The sequence below is a fragment of the Paramisgurnus dabryanus genome, chromosome 18, assembly GCF_030506205.2.
Source record: "Paramisgurnus dabryanus chromosome 18, PD_genome_1.1, whole genome shotgun sequence".
In the NCBI taxonomy this organism is placed as follows: Eukaryota; Metazoa; Chordata; class Actinopteri; order Cypriniformes; family Cobitidae; genus Paramisgurnus; species Paramisgurnus dabryanus.
In genome coordinates, this window is record NC_133354.1 from 13,147,479 (window position 1) to 13,171,692 (window position 24,214).

The window sequence follows — 24,214 nt, forward strand, 5'->3', positions numbered from 1 at the left end:
TATTGATTCAGTTGGTTTGGTGTAATCTGTCTAAAACACATACAACTGATTCTATACAATATACATTTCACATAATATCCGCATTTTTTTAATGGCATTGTTTATTCAATTCAGAAAATTACATAATAATTGCAACACACGATTCTTCTTGGCAATAATGTCACTACCCAGCAAGCAATAGCCGTCATTTCAACGTCTCGTTTCAGTATAGACCCGATATAGCCGGGCTGTGCCTAGCCCACTTCTAGCCCAATTAAACTTTAATTTGGTTACATGTGGTTTTTGACAAAATAATTTGTGAGATGGATGCTATTTTATCATGTAAGCAAAGTTAACAGCGATTACAAGGTATTTCTTTTCATTTCTTTAAAGTGTTTTATGCATCGTCTGTACGTAGTCATAATTTAGCTCATAAATAGACCGACTACGAATAAACCACGTTTAGCCCAGAAATAACCATGAATTTAATTACATGTTGTTTTGCCAAAATTATTTGTGAGATGTATGATATTTAATAATGTAAACAAAGTTCAAAGCAATTAAGGTATTTTGTTCCATTTCTTTAAAGTGTTTTATGCACCGTCTGTACTTAGCCACTATTTAGCTTACAAATAGACCGACTACGAATAACCCACGTTTAGCCCAGAAATAACCATTAATTTAATTACATGTTGTTTTGCCAAAATGATTTGTGAGATGTATGATATTTAATCATGTAAACAAAGTTCAAGCGATAAGGTATTTTGTTTCATTTCTTTAAAGTGTTTTATACACCGTCTGTACTAGCCACTATTTAGCTCACAAATAGACCGACTACGAATAACCCACGTTTAGCTCAGAAATAACCATTAATTTAATTACATGTGGTTTTTGCCAAAATAACTTGTATGGTATGTCATTGTAAGCAAAGTTAACAGCGATTACAAGGTTTGTTTAATTTCTTTAAAGTGTTTTATGCACCGTCGTACATATAGCCACTATTTAGCTCATAAATAGACCGACTACGAACAAACCATGTTTAGCCCAAAATAACCTTGAATTTAATAAAATTTTGTTTTTGCCAAAATAACTTGCAAAAATTATGATATTTTATCAGGCATGCAAAGACACCAGTGAATTTAAGATGTTTGGTTTTATTTATCTTATCTGAATATCTGCTGTCACGCATAACATTCATTATTTGACCGTATTTCAAAGATAAACAAAATCCAGTTACAACTCCGAACCGCTAGATGGCAGCAGTACACAAACACGGGGCCAAATCTCACGAGAAAGATTTCCGCTGTTTGAAAAGCAACAACATCAGCGAGCAGCCACGAGGAAAGCATGTACCACACTTGTTTGGTCTTGTAAGTTTTTTATTATGATTTTATTTTACATGTGTTTAAAATTGATTTACTTTATTTGTTGTTGGAATCGCGACATTCTTGCGGGTAACTTAACAGTATAACGTAGTAAAGTAACCCATGTTTTATAAAACCTAAACAGTACAACCTGCAATGTAATAAAATAGTGGAGGTAAATGAGTCTATGTAACGTTACACTGAAGATTTACATGAATGATTTGTAGGCTGCTTTTTAGTAACAGCAGTAACTTAGCTAAGTTATTACTGTGTTGCTTACAGTAAAGTAGGCAGTGTTGTGCTTTACAATTATGCATGCAGAGATAGATTGTGGGGGAAAGCTATTTTCCATAATGGATTTAACTTACAGGCCTTCAGTCTGTTGGAAAAAAGAGTTTTATTGTGTTAGTGAGGGAAAACTTGCAGGTCAGTGGGCATTAACCTTTAAGGTTGGTAAACACTTGTACACTGAAGCATACAATACTGTACAATTACTGACATAGGCATGTGCTATTCAGGTGTCAAAGCTCTGCGAAACTGGAGGGAGAAACTTGAGAGACCGTGCCGGAAGAATGCTGGACAGGTAAATTCTCTAAACATGCAATATTAATCAGACATTGTGGTGTTCATGTGGTCACAAAAAATCAAAAAATATTTCAGTCTGCAACTGTTAACGACATTGTCTTTTGTATTTTAGAGTTCACTAAAATTCATTAATTTCAAAGTTCAACATTAATGGTGGTGGTCCACTGCAGAAGCAAGCATTTGAAAAAACATCAGTTCTCAGTTATTAAAGGTAAGTGTGTTTGTATGTAGTTTTAGGCTGAATGGTGTTTCACAAAATAATACTTTTAAAATGACATTAGGTTATGTGAGGAGTAATTGACGACAGTCCGGTACTGCCTTAAAATTTTTTAAATATTAAAAGCCCCAGATTAAATTACTCTTTGCCGATACAACAGTTTACTCATCCACACAATATTAGTTAGATGTTTTATTTTTAGACATTTGACAGGTTTTATGTCAATAAGATTGTATTGTGAATATTTTATGCTTGGCATCTTAAAGGGCAGGGTATTTGATTTTGAAAAATACTAACTTTAGCCTACACGCACCAACCAGAAGCACACTCCTATCTCATTAACCAGTAAGACTGACAAAGTGAATAACATTACCAAAATGACCAACATAAACAACTGTTTTTAATCCGAAATAAATACAGCACGTTTAGAAATTTGAAAAGATAAATATCATTACACTAATTCGTAAACAAACTACATAAGCAACAAGTTTCATTAAAATACAATCTGAATCCATCAAAATAGAATCACACTGCATACCTACCTTTCCAAAAGAAACACTGCAACGACCCTTTCAGACCTGTAGCTGTTTCCATCTTGCAGAAAAGCAGTGAACTTACCAATGTTAATTTGGGTTTTTCCTCTTTGCTCATCCAGATGTTTTTTTGTTGTTTCAAAATGTCTTTCGTTTTGTAGCTCCTGTGTCAATTCAGCAGGAAAATGTATTTGATTCTCCCTATTTTTACAGAGCGTGAACAGGTTCTGAAGTGGCATGCAAAACACGTTCACAGAAGAGGGGCAAAAATTTTATGCGTCCAATTATGGGCCGGAATGAGATTCTGGCAGTATGATAACCGTAAGCAAAAATACCACGGTGTTGTGGTATTGCCATTGTGACACTAAAATGTGTTATTTTCAAATGTCTGCATATTAAAACATCAACTTTTCAACTGGACACAATACATTTTATTTTTAAGCAACAAACAACGTTTATGCCAGGTAAAAATAAAGCCTTTAAATGATAATATTCTTTCAATTGTAAATTTAAACATGAATTCAATTACATGATTTAATTCACTTTGTGTAAACACAGTTCATGCATTGAAAATGGTATCACAGAAAATTTTTGTGGTTTTTTAAAAACCTTGACTCTGAAAATCTCAGTATACCTTCAAACCGGTAACTGGCCCATGCCCACGCCCAATTATTGCATTCGGTCAGGGTTCAATGATTTGTTGAACGTTTTTTGGTCCTACGCCTTTTATAGATGACACAAATATATAAAAATACACATTTAGACAACTTAACATAGTGAGAGCTATCAATATTTGAGGAGACTTTCAACCAGCATAACTAAAAAAAAAATTCTGGATCAAAATCAGATACCCTGCCTTTAAGCCTCTTTTGCTAGTTCCAAAAATGTCATTAAACACACGCAGAGAAACATGCACTTCTGTTAGTAATGAGAACGGTATGATTACTGTTGCTTGTCAATATTTATATATGACTTTTTCAAAAGAGAATGACTATCACATTTAACATAAAGCAGAAATACTTGTCTCATGCATTCTTTTCATATCATATTTGGCAGATGCTGTGTTGAACAACTTCCCAGCAGCAACAGAACTGGAAGTGAAGGATGCAATGGGGGCATTTCAAACAGGCACCAGGGAGCACGGGGGGGGGGTATAGAAATTAGTACAATTAATAAGTTGACGTGAACTGAAGATAGTTTGTTAATGTTTAGATGTAATTTCATTTTTAAAATTGTATTTTGTTATATATGCTTTTATTTTGTTACTGTTTTTATTCTTTTTGTTAAAAGTAGTTTTTCTTCATTTGGTCTTATCTGAATTTCTATTGTATTAACAATATTTTTTGTAATAAATTGCATGATTGCATGTTTATGAGAACCTTTTTTAATGGATTAAAAAGAATTCTTTAGCCATTCTTTTGTTCTTTATTAGACACACACGTGTAGTCATTTAATAGCCGTCTATTTAACGGCTAGTCTATTCTTGGGCTATGATAGACGTCTACTAGATTTTCACTGACAGCCCAAAATTAGCCTTGTTTTAGCCTAGACCCACATTCACCGTCTATTAGACGTATATATGTAGACGTTTAATAGCCGTCTATTTGATGACTAGTCTATTTCTTGGGCTATGATAGACGTCTACTAGATTTTCACTGACAGCCCAAAATTAGCCTTGTTTTAGCCTAGACGTCAGGGGGGTGTTTAGACGGCTATTAGACGTCTATTAGCCGCAAAATTGCTTGCTGGGTACTTAGCTCATATTAAAAAGCCAAAAGTTTATATAAATATAAAATACAAGCTGTAACGTTATACCACAGTTATAATAGTGTGATTGTTGTGGAAAACATTAGGCCTACAGTCGTCGTTATTATAGCAGCTTTCAAAAGCTGATGTTTATTTTTGCAGACTTTTGAGATCCTTTCATCTGTGAGAGAAAAATGAAAAGAAGCTAAAGACGAAATTAGTACTTTAGTTTATTTAGTATAAACAGCAATTAAAATATAGGGTTTCTGGTTGCAACTTTTATTAAAAGGTTCTTTGACAAATTCACAATCAAATTCACTTCAATTACAAAAAAAAAAAAGGAAACACTGTGCACACTTCACCATGGCAAGCAGCAGGTGTCTGACTTGATGGCTCAACTCGTCCCCCGACTGCAAGAAGCAAATTTCGACGATTGGTCTGCGAAGCAAGGCATGAACACACCTATGCTGAGTCCCAATTCGCATACTATCCGTCCTAAATAGTATTCGAAACTAGAATTAGTACGTCCCAAAACGTAGTATGTTGAAATGAGTATCCCAAAGATACCCGGATGGTCTACTATTTCCGGTTAGATTTCGAAGTGCAGATCGATCCACACTCTAACGGCTAATATTGCCCACAACCCATTGCGTGCGGGAGGGAGGAGCTTTGTGGTGATGTAAATATGGCAGCCAGACGCAGCAGCGGAGATGCGCCCTCAGCTTTTAAGTGTAAGAATTCAAATGTTTAACCCTAATTAAAGTTATCTTTCATTGTCTCGTAATATTCGGTTGATGTTGTGAAAATAAAGTACCATGGCTGTAGTACTGTGTCATGCATGTGTCTTTTTTATGTATTTCTTTTTATGTTTCTGTCTTAGATTTATACCTTATTATAAACCCTTATGAAAATAAACACCTTTTACTACACTAATCATAGTTTAACCACACTGACTTATTTGTAGTAATACTGTGGCTGTACAAATGTTAACTTTATTAAGAAATGTGGTTACTAAACTTTTACTATAGTAAAAGCATGGTTCATTTTCATCGCGGTATTTTTGATTTGCATACATAAGTATAAAATAAGCATAAAATACGTTAAACAATACTTATACTATAAACTTTAACTATTTTGACTTTAAAATAAGTAGCTTTCGTTACACACATTGTTGCACATGATGAACATCATAACCAGCCGCCTCACAAACGACCTGCGTTTGGTGTGCGTAACTAGGTGTACGTCCCAGAACGTGCATACTCTTTTGATACACACTCAAAAGTACGTACATTTTCCTCACAAAAACAGTACATACTTTTAGGTCGTAGTATAAGTAGGCGAATTGGGACTCAGCACACATGATATCGGCGGCATAAAGGCAGCTCTGGGAAACACATTCGGACAGCCTTCATAGGCAGCGTAACGTTTGAAATATAAACAAGAGAGCACCTTTATGATCACTAATCGCATATTTGAAAACTACAATAATGAGTTCTCTCTAGAAATGCTATCAAAAAGTGTAAACAGTGAAAATAAAACTTTATTTACACAAAATTTGTGCCCCAGCCGCTTTCTTGGATGGCATTTTAAACTAATAAAGTATAAAACCCTGACCCAAAACATAACAAAAGCAATGTAAGCAGTGAGCAAGCCAAAGACGACAGTGACAAAGATGGCAAAAATTCCAATGGTGTTTTAATTAGCGAGAAACCAAACTCAACTGAGTCAGTTATTCTTCTTCAGACACATTAACATAACACTGCTGCAACTAAATAGAGGATAAATACTTTTGCTATAAAATACACGAGCCGTAGCTCAGCCTGCTACCTGTCTCATAGGATTATATTTTATAAGATTATACAGCAGGCATCAAGGCAGAATTATGAAACCGGTTAGAACAACAAAGTATTTTTATATAAAAATGTATTGCCAACTTTGGTAAAAACAGCTGTAAGTGAAATCAGAATGAGGCGATTCATTGTTTTAATTTTTTTAACAGATTTTTTTTAACAAAATTGTGCAAAAAAATTGTACAATGAATGCATGTACTTATTTGTAACATTTTTTACACATATTGTGAAGCAAATTTAAATCATTATTAATAATTGTAGCGTCTTTATGATTCATTATTGTATGGTCTCACATGCTGCTATGACTGTATACCGTTGGGTAGTGATGTGACATCTGAAGCGAAGCTCCGGAGCTTGTGTCGAGCAAAAAGGGGCGTTCCAGATGAAGCCCCGATTCGAGGCTTGTATCGTTTCCGTGAAAATCACGTGACGATGACAAACGAGGCCTCGTTTTCTGTTGAATACGTCATTGCTTCACTCTGAGTATCGCCTCCGTAAAAAAATGGTTCGAAACTCGCGCCTCTTGTGCGTTTTGCAGTACGTTTGCATTGGTGTTGAGGTGTTGGTTGTACGTAGTGGCGAGTTTGTACTGAGTTTGTAGTGTAGTTATCATTATATATCATAGCCTGTATTATATATTATATTACACTTAGTTTAGACGATTATTAGAGTAAATTATACATAGCATAGGAAAGTAGATTAGTAGAGTAAATTAGCATATATCTAGTTCTAATACCTATAATACGTAATTATTTTGCTATATATATTTTGATATAGCCTATATTAGTAGTAGTTTTATTATTATATATAGTATTGCTGTTATTATTATTATTATTATAAGACTATACTGTATTAGGGATAGCCTAGGAGGACTGAGGATCCATTGGGATATTGAAACAAACAGAAGCTCCAATATCCCAATTTATATAAGCTGGCACTGACCTTCTTTTGTTGTCCAGCATCATCAGTGCCCTGTGAAAGGCTTGAGAGGAGCTTTCTAAAAAGAGAAACCGCTTCAATCCAAATACTGTTAAAAACTTTTGTTTTAAATAAAAACCAGTAAACACTTTTCTGTGTTGCAGTTTGCTGTTTTACACTTCCAGTTCCATAAGCATTGCACCCCTCAGTTCAATAAGCATTGCACTATTGCCTTCCCAGTCAGCACTGCACTCATAATAATTTATTTACACTCATTCGGGGCATTCATGGTTATCAATAACCCAAAGAACTACTGAACAGTTGAACACAAATATGTGTATGTATGAGTTGTGTGTGCATAGCTTAACACAAGCAGAGTAAAATACTTTATTTAATACACAGGCAATAGATAAAGCCCACACCATGACAATTTGGTTGCTCAGAATGAATAGATTTGTGTGCAATACATTGCTTTCCACAGCAGGTGTCACTAGAGAGCACACTGTTCACGAGGCTTCGGGTAACTGAACCTTTTGGCGAACCAATGGGCTGGAAAGCCTCAGTGGTTCAGGAAGCCTCATTTGGCCATCACTACCGTTGGGGGCATAGGACTCAAGAATGAGTTTATTTAAATTTGCTGAGAGCTGGGCTGCCTGCTGGATCTGCTGAACCTGCTGCTGTTGTTGTTGTTGTTGCTGCTGCTGCTGCAGAAAATGCTGGGCCTGAGCTTGAGCCTGGGCCTTAGCCTGTTGTTGTTGCTGCTGCAATTGTACTAATTGCTGTTGCTGTTGGATTCTGTTTTGATGCAACTGTAAATAAATCCATCAAAACAAAAACACAATGTTAATATTAGCAGCCAGGCTTTGTGTCTTAATCTTGAATATTTTCTTAAAGGGACATTCCACTTTTTTTGAAAATATGCTGATTTTCCAGCTCCCCTAGAGTTATCTTCGTAATCGTCCGATACCGATTCCGTTTTTTCAAGCTGATATGCAATCTCTTTAATGACTGTAACTGTTAAAAAAAATTTCTAGATAAAGTAATACCACAGATGTTGCCTTTGTTATATTACTTGCAAGTAATTAGGTATATTTTTGTGTTAATAGAGAAACTAATAAATAAGCACAACACATTTTTTTTTCTACAAAGAGATATTTAATATCTCTTAAAAAAGGTTTATTTCTTTTAAAAGTAATGAGAATTAAACACTTAACAGTCTTTACTGTATGAATTAAATATACATGCATTCGTATGAAGTATAACAGTTCAAGAACAAGTCAAGAGCAGAGAGTGATTTTATTCAGAGATGAATTAAGCCCGATTTATAGCCGTGCGTAAGTTCTACGCCGTAGCTACAACGTAGGCTATCCGTAGCCTGTGCGAAGCTCTGCGTAGCCTGATGTGCACCTCGCAGGACCTACTCACAACTATAACGATACTGCAGCTTTAAGACGTGACAGAGATTAATCGGTCAAAACTTTTAAACGCATGCAAATAATAAACTTTTGGCATGAGGATGCAATTGTCCGCGATTGATATGTGTTGTATATGCTGTGTGTGATGGGGATGTGAAGACCCGTCGTGCTGTTGACCAGAGTGCGTCCTCATAGAAAATACACATATCTCTGTAAAGGTAAGAGAGAAATCTAAATCTGCACGTCCCACATGAGCAATCGGTTATAAAAATCCCACTCCATAAAAAATGCTCTCTAACTGCAGCCACACTCAGGATCCCTATGATGACAAAAATAAACAGAAAGATCGGTTCAGAAGATCGGCAAATTTAGCGAGTACCGATCAAGTAATTTAATGCCCTTATCGACCGATACCGATCGGCGACCGATACCGATTGGCGGCCGATCGATCGAAGCATCCCTAAACTTGTTTCCATCCACTTTCATTTTAATTTTATAAAAAGCTATCATATGAACTCTTTTTATGTTTTTTTATTCAGTATATTATTATTAGGTATTAAAGGGACATTCCACATTCCGAAAATAGTCCCCTGCCATTGAAAGTAACCAACGGGACTTTTTTCAGGCAGTGCATAATATCACTACACCTGCTGCAGCCATGGTACATCAGCAAAGTCACTAATTATTAAGCCAGTTTGGGAATATAGTTCCTGGCTTTATCTGCCTAGAAAATCGCAGCTTTTAATTTTCTGTCAGTCTTAGTACATGATGTAACTACAGAAGAGTCAAGTTTTAAATAGGAAAAATATTTAAACTCTTTGGTTATTTCTTTGCCAAATACTAATGGTCTAATCAGATTCAATGAATTGCACTAAGCTATGCTAAAAGTGCTAGCGCCAGACCCGGGGATCAGCTGAATTTTTAACTCTAGGGGAGCTGGAAAATTAGCATATTTTCAAAAACATTTCCATTACTTTTACCTGGTTCTGTTGCTGCTGCTGAGTCTGAGCCTGCTGCTGTTGCTGATTGGGATGCTGCAGTTGTTGATTCTGATGGTACAGCTGTTGCTTCATCTGATATAACTGCTGCATATTCTGCTGCATAGTATTCTGCTGCATAGCTGTTTGCTGCGAAGGCTGCATGGCTGCCTGCTGCTGTGGCTGAAACTGCTGAAACTGAATAGACTGCTGCATCAGTCCAGCAGACCCTGCTGGGGTAAACATTGCATCAGTTCCCAGCTTCCTATGGCTCAACTGCTACAGTGTGGGACTAGCAACGCCAAAGCGATAGATATTAAACATACCAGACTGCTGGCCGCCTGCTACTCCTTGCATGGTATACTGACCCATCTGCATTTGCCCCATACCAGGTGGGCGTGGTCCAATGCCAATGACACCTGGTCCACCTCCACTCACTCCAGTCAAATTCTGCAGGGCATTCATGGGATCTAAAATATAAAACATGATCTGTTAAAATAATTTTGAAAATTAGCAGAAAGTTTTGATACTTTAATGCAAGAACTATTGTTAGGGATTCATTTAATATACTACTGTTTTTGCTGTAAGTAAGTGAGATTTGATTTACCAGGACCCCCTTGTGCCTTTTTATCTGCAATGAAAAGAAATGTGCTCAAAACACAGTTCACATCGAAGAATAAAAGCATGTAAAATTTTATATCGAAACATTGTGGATGGTCAACTTACGAACATCTCTGAAATGAATTATCAGCCTCGCAACCAAAGACAAATACTCCTCCTGTCAAAAGCGGTCATTTGCATCTTGTTAATTTGCATCTGAATAATATTACTGTCTGATATTTAATAATCAGATGAACAAAACAGTATCTTTGGGAGACAGCATGCACATGTGTAATTAATAGGCTAACCCACAACCAGTACTTACTCTGGTCTTTGCCTTGAGACATACATGATTTTCCATGTCAGAACTGGACTTATTATGAGCAGTTCCTGCTTTTCTCATGGCTTCCTCTCTAAAACACCACAAAACAGAAGTGCAGGTCTGATGACTATAGATGACAGAAGACTGAGAAAAAGCTCATCGCTATGACATAATTAGTTTGTGATTCCTTATGATCATGTTCTTATACAAACACGTCACTTTCATTTTTCACTTTCGCTTAGGTGTCCCCCCTGAATGTAATAGCACTAAATAACACTGACAGAATAGGCTAATATTTATCAAACTAACTAACCAAATATGAGTTGTTCTATAAACTGGGGTATATTGCAAAGTCCTATATGGGTGCTGTTATATTTGCAGCTAATATAAAAATATTAATAAATCAAATTGGCTCTCAACACCAAACTTCTAAACCTGATACAGTTATTATATTTCAATCTATGTATGTGAAGGTATACCAACAGCTAATAAAGTAAACATATAGACCAGGCACCTATTTCAAACATATTTCAGCCCTTTGTTTACTGTGTTTTATCCTCATCTGCTTTGTTTACGAATACTTGATGATATACATTTATATTATTTGTCATATATTAACGTTCTCTTAAAAAAAAAACATAAATGTCGCTTGGTATAAATTTCACGGGATAAAACAATTGCCACTTAATAAAAATTCTATTCTAACGTTAGATAAAAAATAATGTATCTAACGCTGTTTTGTTGTAACTGTCAATCAAACAATCGTGTACATTTTACTGAAAACAAAGTATTATTAGATGGGCTCATAATAAACTAAAAAAAAAAATCACAAGTGCGACCTATTAAACTGAATTTGTTTTATTTTAACGCCAGTTAAGTTACGTTATAATTTTCTTCACTCATGGGCTCATGTTTAATGATGCTAGCTTTGTTTAAGCTAACGACACAGATCAATAAGTACCATACAGGAAAATACCATACTATATCACTCAGTGAATATCATAATTTATTTTACTAGATACCAAATTACCTACTTTCACTTAAAGACCAAAGTTTACGGTGTTTTACAGACTATGTTGGTATGTTGAGCATCAGCTAGTTAGCAGCTACCTAGCTAGCATCACTGTTCCCGTGCGCGTGACCATAAGCGCCGCACAAACGCATCCAAACAAATAAGATTTAATGGAGAATACTTACATTTTAGCCACTACTTTCTGTCTGAAGGCTGTGCTCCTCCAGTCGCTATCAGAACCTGAGACATCCATTACAGATAACGTTGAAAAACGTTAAACAAGCCGTTTTTAAGTTTCAGGTAATGATGGACGCGTTTGGAACACTGTTTCGTGAAGCTTTGAATCGTTTAGGAATCATTTGTTTCGAATCAGTCAAGTCTCTCCAACGGCGTCTGTCTACGGACAGAGAGGGGCGTAACAGGACCTTTACTGTTATATGAAATGGATTCAGCTTTCAGTGTGGGTTGAATGTGTATATAAAGTAGGTTGAGTAAATGATTGATTCAGTTGGTTTGGTGTAATCTGTCTAAAACATATACAACTGATGCTATACAATATACATTTCACATAATATCCACATTTTATTTAATGGCATTGTTTATTCAATTCAGAAAAGTAAATAATAATTGCAACACACGATTCTTCTTGGCAATAATGTCACTATTTAGCTCATATTAAAAAGCCAAAAGTTTATATTAATATAAAATACAAGCTGTAACGTTATACCACAGTTATAATAGTGTGATTGTTGTGGAAAACATTAGGCCTACAGTCGTCGTTATTATAGCAGCTTTCAAAAGCTGTATGTTTATGGTGATTAATTGCAAGTCAGGTTTATTTTTGCAGACTTTTGAGATCCTTTCATCTGTGAGAGAAAAATGAAAAGAAGCTAAAGACGAAATTAGTACTTTATTTACAACCCCAAATCAGAAAAAGTTGGGACACTGTAGAAATTGTGAGTAAAAAAAGTAATGGAATAATTTACAAATCTCATAAACTTATATTTTATTCACAATAGAATATAGATAACATATCAAATGTTGAAGGTGATACATTTTGAAATGTCATGCCAAATATTGGCTCATTTTGGATTTCATGAGAGCTACACATTCCAAAAAAAGTTGGGACAGGTAGCAATACAATGCCAGAAAAGTTAAATGTACATATAAGGAACAGCTGGAGGAGGACCAATGTTTAGGAATAGGAATGTTGTCCAATTCTTGTCTAATACAGACTTCTAGTTGCTCAACTGTCTTAGGTCTTCTTTGTCGCATCTTCCTCTTTATTATGCACCAAATGTTTTCTATGGGTGAAAGATCTGGACTGCAGGCTGGCCATTTCAGTACCCGGATCCTTCTTCTACGCAGCCATGATATTGTTATTTATGCAGTATGTGGTCTGGTATTGTCATGTTGGAAAATGCAAGGTCTTCCCTGAAAGAGATGACTTCTGAATGGGATAATATGTATCTAGAACTTAGATAAACCTTTTAGCATTGATGGTATCTTTCCAGATGTGTAAGCTGCCCATGCCACACGCACTCATGCAACCCCAAACCATCAACTTCAACTTCAAACAACTTTATTTATCCCCGAAGGGCAATTCAATTTCTAGTCTACCAGTCGTATCAACAAGACAAGACAACACAACACTTAATTTGAGCCTACACACAAACAAAGAAACAAAGAAACACTGTCAGTGACATAATTTTGCATAGATGGGCATAAAAAAAAAAAAGGCTTCTTTTGCAGGCTTCTGAACTGAGCGCTAAAAACAACTTGGGTTGTCATTGTCCTCTTTAGTCCTGATGAAATGGCGTCCCAGTTTTCCAAAAAGAACTTCAAATTTTGATTCGTTGGACCACAGAACAGTTTTTCACTTTGCCAAAGTCCATTTTAAATGAGCCTTGGCCCAGAGAAAACACCTGCGCTTCTGGTTGATGTTTAGATATGGCTTCTTGTTTGACCTATAGAGTTTTAACTGGCAACGGCGAATGACACGGTGGATTGTGTTCACCGACATTGTTTTCTGGAAGTATTCCAGAGCCCATGTTATGATTTCCATTACAGTAGCATTCCTGTATGTGATGCAGTGCCGTTTAAGAGCCCGAAGATCACGGGCATCAAGTATGGTTTTCCGGCCTTGACCTTTACGCACAGAGATTGTTCCAGATTCTCTAAACCTTTGAATGATATTATGCACTGTAGATGATGATAACTTCAAACTCTTTGCATTTTTTCTCTGAGAAACTCAGAAAACTATTTTTCGCCACAGCATTGGGGGAATTTGTGATTCTCGGCCCATCTTGACTTTTGAGAGACACTGCCACTCTGAAAGGCTCTTTTTATACCCAATCATGTTGCCAATTGACCTAATAAGTTGCAAATTGGTCCTTCAACTATTCCTTATATGTATATTAAATTTCCTGGCCTCTTATTGCTACCTGTCCCAACTTTTTTTGAAATGTGTAGCTCTCATGAAATCCAAAATGAGCCAATATTTGGCATGACATTACAAAATATCTCACTTTCAACATTTGATATGTTATCTAAATTCTATTGTGAATAAAATATAAGTTTATGAGATTTGTAAATTATTCCATTACTTTTTTACTCACAATTTCTACTGTGTCCCAACTTTTTCTGATTTGGGGTTGTAGTATAAACAGCAACAAAAATATAGGGTTTCTGGTTGCAACTTTTATTAAAAGGGTCTTTGACAAATTCACAATCAAATTCACTTCATTTACAAAAAAACAAAAAAAGGAAACACTGTGCACACTTCACCATGGCAAACAGCAGGTGTCTGACTTGATGGCTCAACTCGTCCCTCGACTGCAAGAAGCAAATTTCGACGATTGGTCTGCAAAGCAAGGCATGAACACACCTAATGATATCAAAAAAATCAAAAAGTGTAAAAAGTGAAAATAAAACTTGATTTACACAAAATTTGTGCCCCAGCCGCTTTCTTGGATGGCATTTTAAACTAATAAAGTATAAAACCCTGACCCAAAACATAACAAAAGCAATGTAAGCAGTGAGCAAGCCAAAGACGACAGTGACAAAGATGGCAAAAATTCCAATGGTGTTTTAATTAGCGAGAAACCAAACTCAACTGAGTCAGTTATTCTTCTTCAGACACATTAATAACACTGCTGCAACTAAATAGAGGATAAATACTTTTGCTATAAAATACATGAGGCGTAGCTCAACCTGCTACCTGTAGAATCTCATATCATAAGATAATATTTTATAAGATTATACAACAGGCATCCAGGCAGAATTATGAAACAGGCTTGATCAACAAAGTATTTTTATATAAAAATTTATTGCCAACTTTGGTAAAAACAGCTGTAAGTGAAATCAGAATGAGGCGATTCATTGTTTTAATAGAATTACGTTTTTTTTTAAATCAAAATGGTGCAAAAAATTTGTCAGATGAATGCATGTACTTATTTGTAATATTTTTTTAAACATATTGTGAAGCAAATGTAAATTATTATTAATAATTGTAATGTCTTTATGATTCATTATTGTATGGTGTCACATGCTGCTGTGAGTGTATGCGGGCATGTTAGCACTTAAGAATAAGTCTTCTTACTTTACTGAAATTTGCTTTATAAAAGTCTCTCAGACTGGTCCTACTTTTTACTAAACAATTTTGACACTTAAGCCACAGCTTAAGGCTAGTGCTGCGCGGTATTGAGAAAATACTACTGTTGGGTGTTGCAGCGGCAATATTATCAAAACAATAGACCCATTGGTAATGTTTTCCAAACTGCTTGTTCTGAGTTATAGATTCACTTATTGAAAGTGGCATGATCAAAATAATAGCAGTGTGAATTTAAATTGGAAGATGAGTTCATTTTGTTAAAAAAAAAAACACCTCCTGGTAACACTTTACAATAAGGTTAACATAAGTTAATGTATTAAACATGAACAAACAATGAGCAATACACTTGTTACAGTATTTATTAATCTTTGTTAATGTTAGTATAGAAATAAAGCTGTTATTTGTTTGTTTATGTTAGTTCACAGTGCATTAACTAATGTTAACAAGATTTAAATATTTTAGTAATTGTTGAAATTAACATTAACAAAGATTAATAAATAATGCTGTATAAGTGCAGTTCATTATAAGTTCATGTTAACTAATGTAGTTAACTAATGTTAAGTAATGAACCTTATTGTAAAGGGTTACCCAGCTCCTTTATGTCCTTTATTGAAAAGAGGAAGCAAATGTTTCACCCATTGTTAAAAATATTTCTGCTACTGAATTTCTAAGTAAAATGGACCATTCCATCCTTGCTCAGAGGAAGAACTCAAATTTTGATTTAAAAGTTGATTTGAGAGGGAAAAAGCTTGTATCCAGTATTTTGCTATTTAATTACTGAAAACTCATATTTTTTAATTTTTTAAAACAGTTGCATTTTAACTTGGCCAAATGTTAAAAGTTCAACTAGAGCCCTTTAAGTACATTATTAGATCATACTACTTTTTTACCTGGGTGTACATTGAGCACTGCCAGGGTTGTTTGCGGACAAATTTCCTTTTAATTTCATACATTTTTTTTTTTTAATACATAAAACAATTTATTTTATCAGATTTACCATTTGTGATATTTCTATGTGTGCTGGTCAATTCTAAACACTAATTAACTATTCTAAACTGCTACCAAAAACTTGAAATATTTGGGTGAGGCAAAGAGGCCGCTGCTGCAAATACACACTTGTGTCCCATTGATCAGATGTGGTCTCACTCCAAATTTTTGATAAAACTTGAGATGCTGATATGTTACTTTCATTTTTCACTTTCACTTATGTGTCCTGAATGTAATCCTTACTGAAAAATCCAGCTAAGACCAGCAAAAGCTGGTAGCTGGTATAAGGTGACAGTAGTTGGTTCAAGCTGGTCCTCCCAGCCTGGCAAAGCTGGTCAAGCTGGTGGGTTAGGTGGTCTGCCTTCCTAATCAGCTAAGTCCAGATAGACCATCTTAAAAAGTTACCAAAACACAGCTAGAACAGCTTGCTACACCAGCCAAAACCTGCTACCGTATGCTGGTTTGAGCTGGATTTCTCAGTAGGGAATAACACTGACAAAATAGGCTAAGGCTAGCTTTATTTAAGCTGCTGAACTGGTTTTTGCTGATGTAGCAAGCTGGTCTAGCTGTGTATTGGTCACTTTTTAAGCTGGTCTAGCTGGAAGACCAGTTAACTCACCAGCTTGACCAGCTTTGCCAGGCTGAGAGGACCAGCTACTGCCACCAGCTATGCTGGTCTTAGCTAGATTTTCAGTAGCTACTTCCACTTAAAGTCAAAGTTTACAACGTTTGGAATTCGTGAAGCTTTGAATTATATTTGTTTCCTGCCCAGCTGCCTCATATTGACACCTTTCTATATTGTAAAAGTGTCTCCCAGTGTCTGATATGTCCCAATATTTCTGCCATTTTAGTGTGTGACTTTTTATAATGGTTTTAATTTCTGCTTTACACAGTGATGTCAACTCTTCCATGTTTGTTTCGAATCAAGTCTCTCCAACAGCGGCCTCCTTAGGTCGCATATGCAGGCTGCATACGCCATCAAACCTGGTTTATTTAAGATAAATGAGCATTACATTCGCTAAAATTCATATTACAACAATTTACTAAGAATTAGTCAACTTTTTAATTGTTAATATTCTGAAATAAGACAGTCTTGATGACGTGTGAAGCCTACAAATGCGACCTCCAGAGGCTGCAGTTTTCGGATTGGGATTCGACCACTGTCTGTCTGCGGACTCAGAGAGAGGGGCGTAACAGGACCTTTATTTTTTTGGTTATGTGAAATGGATTCAGCTTTCAATTATGGTTTTATTTGTATAATGTAAAGTAAACTTTTATTTAATGGTAATGTTAATTAAATTCAGTAGATAACATAATAATTAAAAATAATGCAAACCTCTTGGCAATTACGTCACTCTTTAGCTCAAATTAAAGAACCAAAAAGGCAATACAAAAAAAAAATATATAAATGTAAAAAGTAATGTAAATATAAAATATAAAATGTAACGTTATACCCGTTTTAGTGTGACTGATGTGGGAAGCATAAGCATAACAGTTCCTTACTATAGCAGCTTACAAAAGCTGTATGTTTAGGCCAATGAATTGCAAGTCAGGTATATTTTTGCAGACTTTCATCTGTGAGTTTTAAATTCCATGACTGACCCATGCGTATGAGTAATTATTGCTTGAGGAAATGCATAGTTGGTGTAGTGTTGATAATCTATACTAGTAATAGGTGGCAGTAAAGTGCAAAACTCTCTGAACGCAGCCAATTTTTTTTTTAGTTGTGAACATCTAGTGTGGGGGGAATTTGACATACAAAACGTGTGATATGAAAATACATGAAAAGCACACAGTTAAATCATCTTTAAACGTTCACATTAATGCTCATACTGGCCCCCAAAATAATCTCCTGCCTAAAATTTTTACGCATCAGAAGATTTAAAATGCCGCGCCTTTGCGCGCCACTCGGTTTATCTTCCTTTTAGTAACAGACGCTCGAGGCGTTCGTGACGGGTGATCAGGCAGACCGGGAGCGCGCGCAGATCCGCCCTCCAGACGCCATTTCTCGGACGGTGTGGGGAGCCGAAGTAGCTTTCACACCAACATAGAGAAAGAAAATACAAGGATAAACAGAACTCTTATCGGTCACCCTATCGCGCTGTGAAGTCGTGCGTAATAAAGGAGACCTGCGTGTGAAACGGGAAACTTTCTTGTTGTGAGATTTTTCACTATTCACTTCAGTTCGTTTTGTGTGAAGACGTGTTGCGGGCCGCCATTTTTGTTACAGCCTTCGAAGTCTGTTGGGAGTCTAAATAAGAGGCAAAACTCCTCCGTGCTTTGTGTAACCCAGGGACGAGGACGCATCTACCATATGTCGCCTAAAATCGTCACGTAGAGCGATTTATTATCATAATATGGCGATATTTTTAGCATCTTGAGCGGACGGTCACTAGAGACGGCTAGCTGGCTAACGCGCTATATTGTTTCATAAGCTGCAGCTAGCACGGAAGAGAGAAAAGAAAGGGGAACTTTAACTTTAAATTCGTGTTTTATGTCATTGAAGCTGACTTTTTAGTTGTTTAACCGATTCTAGACCTGCCTTGGTTCTTGTGTCGGCGGAAAATTTTAGCGATGCATCAAAGTTGGTTGACGCCAGTCGCAGCCTGTCTGGTGAGACGTCAGGTTGCAGTTCAGTAAAACAATTTGCCTTGGATTTGACAAGTTCAAAAAGCTTTGCCAGCTTGTAGAATAATTTATATATATTCGACGAATTAATTTATAACTCGTTTATTTACTTTGAATCTTTATTTCTTATTAGTGCGGGTATATTTATTGCAAAACAAGCATGTCGTCTGCACGGTTCGACTCCTCGGACCGAGCCAGCTGGTATTTCGGCCAGGTTTCGAGACAGGAGGCGCAGAATAGATTACAGGGACAGAGACATGGGATGTTTTTGGTTCGAGATTCGTCAACCTGTCCTGGTGATTTTGTTCTGTCGGTGTCCGAAAACTCAAAAGTGTCTCACTATATCATTAACTCTTTGCCAAGCAAGAGATTTAAGATAGGCGATCAAGAGTTTGATAATCTACCTGCCCTTTTGGAGTTTTATAAAATACATTATCTGGATACGACCACCTTGATAGAGCCTGCATCAAGGTAAGTGATCTATATAGTTTGACACTACATTAACTTCTCCTCTTCTCATGTAACGTTATGTCCATTTCCGTTTCCTATTGCTGGTTTTGTATCACATGTATACTTACAAGTCTAAGATACTGTCTAGACTGGTCAGGTAAACTATAATGTAATTCATCTTGATGAACTTCCTGTATTTGCATTACACAGAAATTCAGCCATTTCCATGAAAGATCAGGAAGTTAACTGGTCTTGTGAAAGTGCACAGTCAGTGGTGGACTCAGTATTCAGAAAATCATTGGGCTAGTAAAATGTGGATGTAAGCATTTCCATTTAATGTTCAACATTTTTATTATATATTTGTTTAAACTTTGTACAACAGGTACTCCAGTACTTCTCTGAACAGTGGTCCTATTCAATCGGCCGGGGGACTCGGAGATGAGAACCTGGAGTATGTGCGGACTCTTTATGACTTCACTGGTAGCGATGCAGAAGACCTTCCCTTCAAGAAGGGTGAAATCCTGATTATTCTGGACAAACCCGAAGAGCAATGGTGGAGTGCCAAGAACAAAGAAGGCAGAGCCGGGATGATTCCTGTTCCCTATGTAGAAAAGCTGGTAAGGGGTTCGCCTCACCCTGGTCATTCGGTCCATGGTTCACGCAATTCGAATAGCTATGGTATCCCTGAGCCAGCACACGCCTATGCCCAGCCTCAGACTCCATCGCCTCTTCCGCCCGTCACACCCGGCGCTGTCATCAACCCGCTGCCTTCCATGCAGAATGGACCAGTAATGGCAAAGGCTATCCAGAAAAGGGTACCCTGTGCATATGACAAGACTGCTCTGGCACTAGAGGTAGGTCCTTTATTTTGATCTTTGATTTTGTGATGGTATACTTTACCAATTAATAATGGCAAAAGACATGATGAAATGTCTCTTTAAAACCTTAAAAACTAAGTTGTTGTTGTTGCTGGTTGGCTACTCAAGCAGAAAAGTTATCTTGATTGTCTGAATATTTGGTTGACATGGAGGTGCATATTTTGTTCCTTTTATTGTATTAATTTGCAAGTGCACAAGGCAAATGTGTAGATTTTATTTGTGAAGTGCATTGCATTTCCGTTCTTTACATATGGTCAGATGGTGCTGATAATGCAGATATAAAATGACAAATATTTTCTCCTGATGACACACGTCAGCTCATGTCCGTACTGCTTAGTTCTGCATTCCTAAGGGACTTTCCTTAAAGCAAACATATGAACTCTATTCAATTGCAAAAATGCATGGGAATGAGTAATAAAGAAAAAATGCTCAATTTTGAAGTTGGTGAGTGTATGCATGTCAAAATAGATGTTATACATGGCTGTCAAATAAAAGTTTATTACTTCCTGCATGTTTTTAAGGTGACTGTGAAGTAAGTTACTTCAGGGGCACCACCTCTATTGAAACAGTTGCAAAATCCTCTTTAACACCTGAATGTTTTTATGAACTGAAGCGACACTATTTAAGGACAAAAACGTAATAATCTCAGAGACTTTCGCTTCTTGGTTATGGTTCTTTTCAGATAACTTTAAATTATACACTGAAATACACTCCTTTGGTCTTCAAAACAGTGCCCTTCCTAATCTGAATTGGTTTGTTCAGGGTCTAGAATGGAATTTCATGCGTAAAGTCATCCCATCTGGCAAGTTCCAACACTTCTCCATCTGAGTCTACATGCAAGGCCTTGTTCATTTGTTAAAAAAATAACCTTACCTATTTCTTAGTCACCCCATAATGTGCCCATTGATTCAGCTAGAAGCAAAAGTCAGAGAAACTTGTGTATTGGCTCAAATGCACAGTTGGTTTTTTATCTAGCCTTGTTTCTTTTATTTTGCATTGTTTGCTGTTGTGTATGCATTCAAATGAAAGTATTTAAAAGTTTTAAAATACTTGATTTTCCTGAATGTGTCTTCATGTCAAAATACTTTTCACTTTCGCTATACAATTGGATCTACGAAGGAGGACTTTGTACATAAATATCACTTTTAATGCACATTTTTGGTTTTCCCTCATTTTTATATGTTAGGCATCAATTAAATGTCTTTTTAGCATTTCTGTTGAATGACTTCATGAGCTCCCACAATGCTTTTTTAAATTCTGAAGAATTTTGGTATTTGTTTTACTCAACAACATTTGTTTTCTGCGTTTTTTTTCATAGGTGGGAGACATTGTGAAAGTGACTAGGATGAACATCAGCGGTCAGTGGGAAGGTGAAGTAAACGGACGGAGAGGTTTATTTCCCTTCACCCATGTGAAAATATTGGACCCCCAAAATCCAGATGAGAGTGAATGATCTGGGCCTTGCTCTGTCCACACCCTGCCGACTTGCTGGCTGTCCCATCAAGTCACCATCGGTAATGCGCTTGCCTGCCTTGGGACTCGAGCAAACCATTTGTGCGGCTTCTGACTGTTTACAGCTCCGAAATCAGTGGGTTCTGAATCCCCTCACCCGGTTACAGGAGAATCAGTATTTTTGTGTCTGCCCTTATTGTTCTTTTATTTTAATGCCATCAGTACCTGTGCCGACGTGAGATGAGCCCCAAATCGTTTTCTGCCTTCAGCTTTGACTTTTGCAGGCTAAATATGTTTATGTTAAAGGGAAGTGGAATTCCTCAGAGGGTCTGGAACTGTAGATTGTACCCTCTGGTTTAATTGCCAACTGTTTACCTGTTTGGTAACATACATTATTCACATTTTTTTTTGTCTTGTGGCAGTTGAGCATAATCCAGTAATAGTGGTCTGAAACTTGGTAACAGTCCTGGATCTGAATAGGGGTAGAGTATTTCAGTGACGGGTTCTTAGACTAGAAACAACTACATCACTTCTGACTTTAAAAAACAGATTTGCAGGTCTTTTCTCAATGAGTAGAACATGTGGCTCTAGTCTACTGTAGCCTTTTATTTGTGCTATAATAACTTGAAGTCTGTAAATTGCAGTTATAGTGTAGCTAGATGGTTGTGGCTAGACTATTGCAGGATTTAACTTTTAAATGGTAAAGGGCTTGTCTGTGGAGCATTTTGCATCCAGATGTGAAGCCTTTATGATGTGAGAGGGTTAAATGGAAAACAAACCCCCTTCTGTACCATTGGACAAGCTGGAAATATCCCCTGTGCTATCATGAGCTGATCTCTTGAGAACTGGATTTAGTGTCTGACTCTACCCCATCTTTGTGTCATACTCATGACAGTAAAGTCTGGGTTTCTCTATTTCTTGACAGTTACTTGTACATCACAAGGTCTCTATTATGAAGATACATATATTCAGTAAAGAATTACACACACAAAAGACCAACTTTTAGTTTTTTCCATCCATTTCTTTATTTTTTATTTTTGCCAGCTGTTAAATCAAAGCATTTACTGTGTGTTTAAATAAAACGGTGTGAAATCTTTGAATGGAGGTGACATTTTCTAAAAAGGGATGTAAAAAAACCTGCTGGTGGCCTATGTGCATGACCTCCTGGCCAAGAGGTTATTTCCTCTTAGGTTAAATGCTGCTTCATGACGTCTTTTTGCCTGTTGATTTTCCTTTGAATTAATTCCTCTGTTGTGTGGTTTCCTTCTCCAGCATCAAATAAGATTAAACATTCATGTTAAGCAATAGACCAACCCTTATATTTTAGATTTAATCAAATAATTTAAGGTGTACTTTATTTTGTAAGGCTTTAACAGTATTACCGTGTTATTGTTTCACATTGCGAAATATCCATGTGCTCTCATTGGTCCAAAATGAAACTTTGTGCCTTTTATTTTCTTACATCATTTACATGTGTTAATAATATTTCCCATGGTTAACACCCGTGCTGGTATTACCCATACCCGTGTACAGAACGAGTAAATAAAATTTATGTCTACTTCTCTGTGCATGCATGTTTAACTTTATGTATGGGAACTGTACACTTTGCTTTGAGTGCCTTGTTTTTGGAGATTTCCAAAAGTGGGCTAAATCAAACCCCTGTTTCTACAGACGTTTTGTCCACCAAAATGGTGACATAACAGTCTGTTTAGAGACAGTGTCCTGTATCTGGAACAGGGGGTTGGTTACTCAATCTCACTTGAATTTTTATTAGCAGCAGTTGTGATTGTGGCAGTGCCCCAGAGAGAGAAGATAATTAAAGAGTTTTAATGAAGTGTTTAAAAAAAGAAACCTGTGCTGTGATGACCTACAGAAAGTTATAAAGGTCAAGCTTTGCTTTTTTGTTCAGTAAATCAGGATCCCTTCTTTTAGTTGTTTGGCTTAAAGGCCTAGGAAAAAGTGTATGTTGATGTAGACATTTGTGCATCAAAGTTAAAGGTTTTCCACTGCACAGGTTTGGATAGTGATGATGTGCAAGTATTTGCAAGTTTGAAAGAGAAAATTCTGGATTCAAGGCTGTGCTTGTTTCCTTGTCTGCTGGCATGGATACGTCATGGCAGTTTGCCCTAACTATTAAGCACTCTATGGCAACCACTGACAAGGGAATATTCAGCAGTCTGTGGACTATATGAATCCCTGAAAATAACATTTCAATATAAAAACTGTAATTTAAACAATCTTGGTCAGGTTTTACATTTTAAAGCATTTAAAAAAAAAAAAATTTATTGCTTGTTGTGGGCTAACACTGCCATATAATGCATATGCAAATTCCAAATATATTATATCATCGTTTTGTCTTTTAAAACCTAATTGGATTGAATTATCAGCTAATTATTACATTTACAAGGCACATATGCATGGGTGGGTGTGTTGGTCTTATGTTTATTTCAAACCACTGTAGACTAAAGTGCGACAGCCTCAAAGCTTTTGTCCAACTGTTACGCTTTGCGCACCTTGGCAGCTTGACAGAAACCACAGTGGTGAAGCTAAAAATAATACAAATTGTGCAATTGTTGCTGAGCTTTGATACTTTATTTTAGTGAGCTGTAGAAATGTAATGTAATCAAAAATGTTTAGATTAGTACACTGTGACCTGCTAATGTAACCAAGCCAGATGCATTCTACTGG

At 36.4% G+C, this 24,214-nt stretch overlaps 2 protein-coding genes and 1 long non-coding RNA gene across 6 annotated transcripts; 2 read left to right on the forward strand and 1 right to left on the reverse strand.

Moving 5' to 3' along the window:
• The first annotated feature begins 168 nt into the window (after positions 1-168).
• On the forward strand, positions 169-4,087 carry LOC135721769 (uncharacterized). 3 transcript variants are annotated; one of them, XR_010521561.2, is made up of 5 exons: positions 169-348; positions 1,198-1,349; positions 1,862-1,926; positions 2,041-2,139; positions 3,735-4,087. It is a non-coding gene; the product is annotated as an uncharacterized lncRNA (long non-coding RNA). The 3 variants fall into 3 exon arrangements; XR_010521562.2 differs by lacking the exon at positions 169-348 and adding an exon at positions 2,892-2,999 and having other exon boundaries at positions 778-1,349; XR_010521560.2 differs by lacking the exon at positions 169-348 and having other exon boundaries at positions 778-1,349.
• A 2,012-nt stretch (positions 4,088-6,099) lies between these two features.
• On the reverse strand, positions 6,100-11,900 carry LOC141280995 (uncharacterized). Of its 2 annotated transcripts, none has more exons than XM_073812531.1 (7): positions 11,704-11,900; positions 10,510-10,597; positions 10,311-10,362; positions 10,192-10,215; positions 9,911-10,054; positions 9,588-9,817; positions 6,100-8,001 (listed from the first exon to the last, which is right to left on the reverse strand). In XM_073812531.1, the coding sequence occupies exons 1-7, from the start codon at positions 11,769-11,771 to the stop codon at positions 7,699-7,701; spliced, it is 909 nt and encodes a 302-aa protein (XP_073668632.1). In that variant the 5' UTR covers positions 11,772-11,900; the 3' UTR covers positions 6,100-7,698. The 2 variants fall into 2 exon arrangements, with proteins under 2 accessions (XP_073668632.1, XP_073668633.1); XM_073812532.1 differs by having other exon boundaries at positions 9,588-9,814; positions 11,704-11,898.
• A 6,191-nt stretch (positions 11,901-18,091) lies between these two features.
• crkl (v-crk avian sarcoma virus CT10 oncogene homolog-like) lies at positions 18,092-23,094 on the forward strand. Its single transcript, XM_065244236.2, has 3 exons — positions 18,092-19,217; positions 19,579-20,050; positions 21,393-23,094. The coding sequence occupies exons 1-3, from the start codon at positions 18,907-18,909 to the stop codon at positions 21,525-21,527; spliced, it is 918 nt and encodes a 305-aa protein (XP_065100308.1). The 5' UTR covers positions 18,092-18,906; the 3' UTR covers positions 21,528-23,094.
• Positions 23,095-24,214: the final 1,120 nt, after the last annotated feature.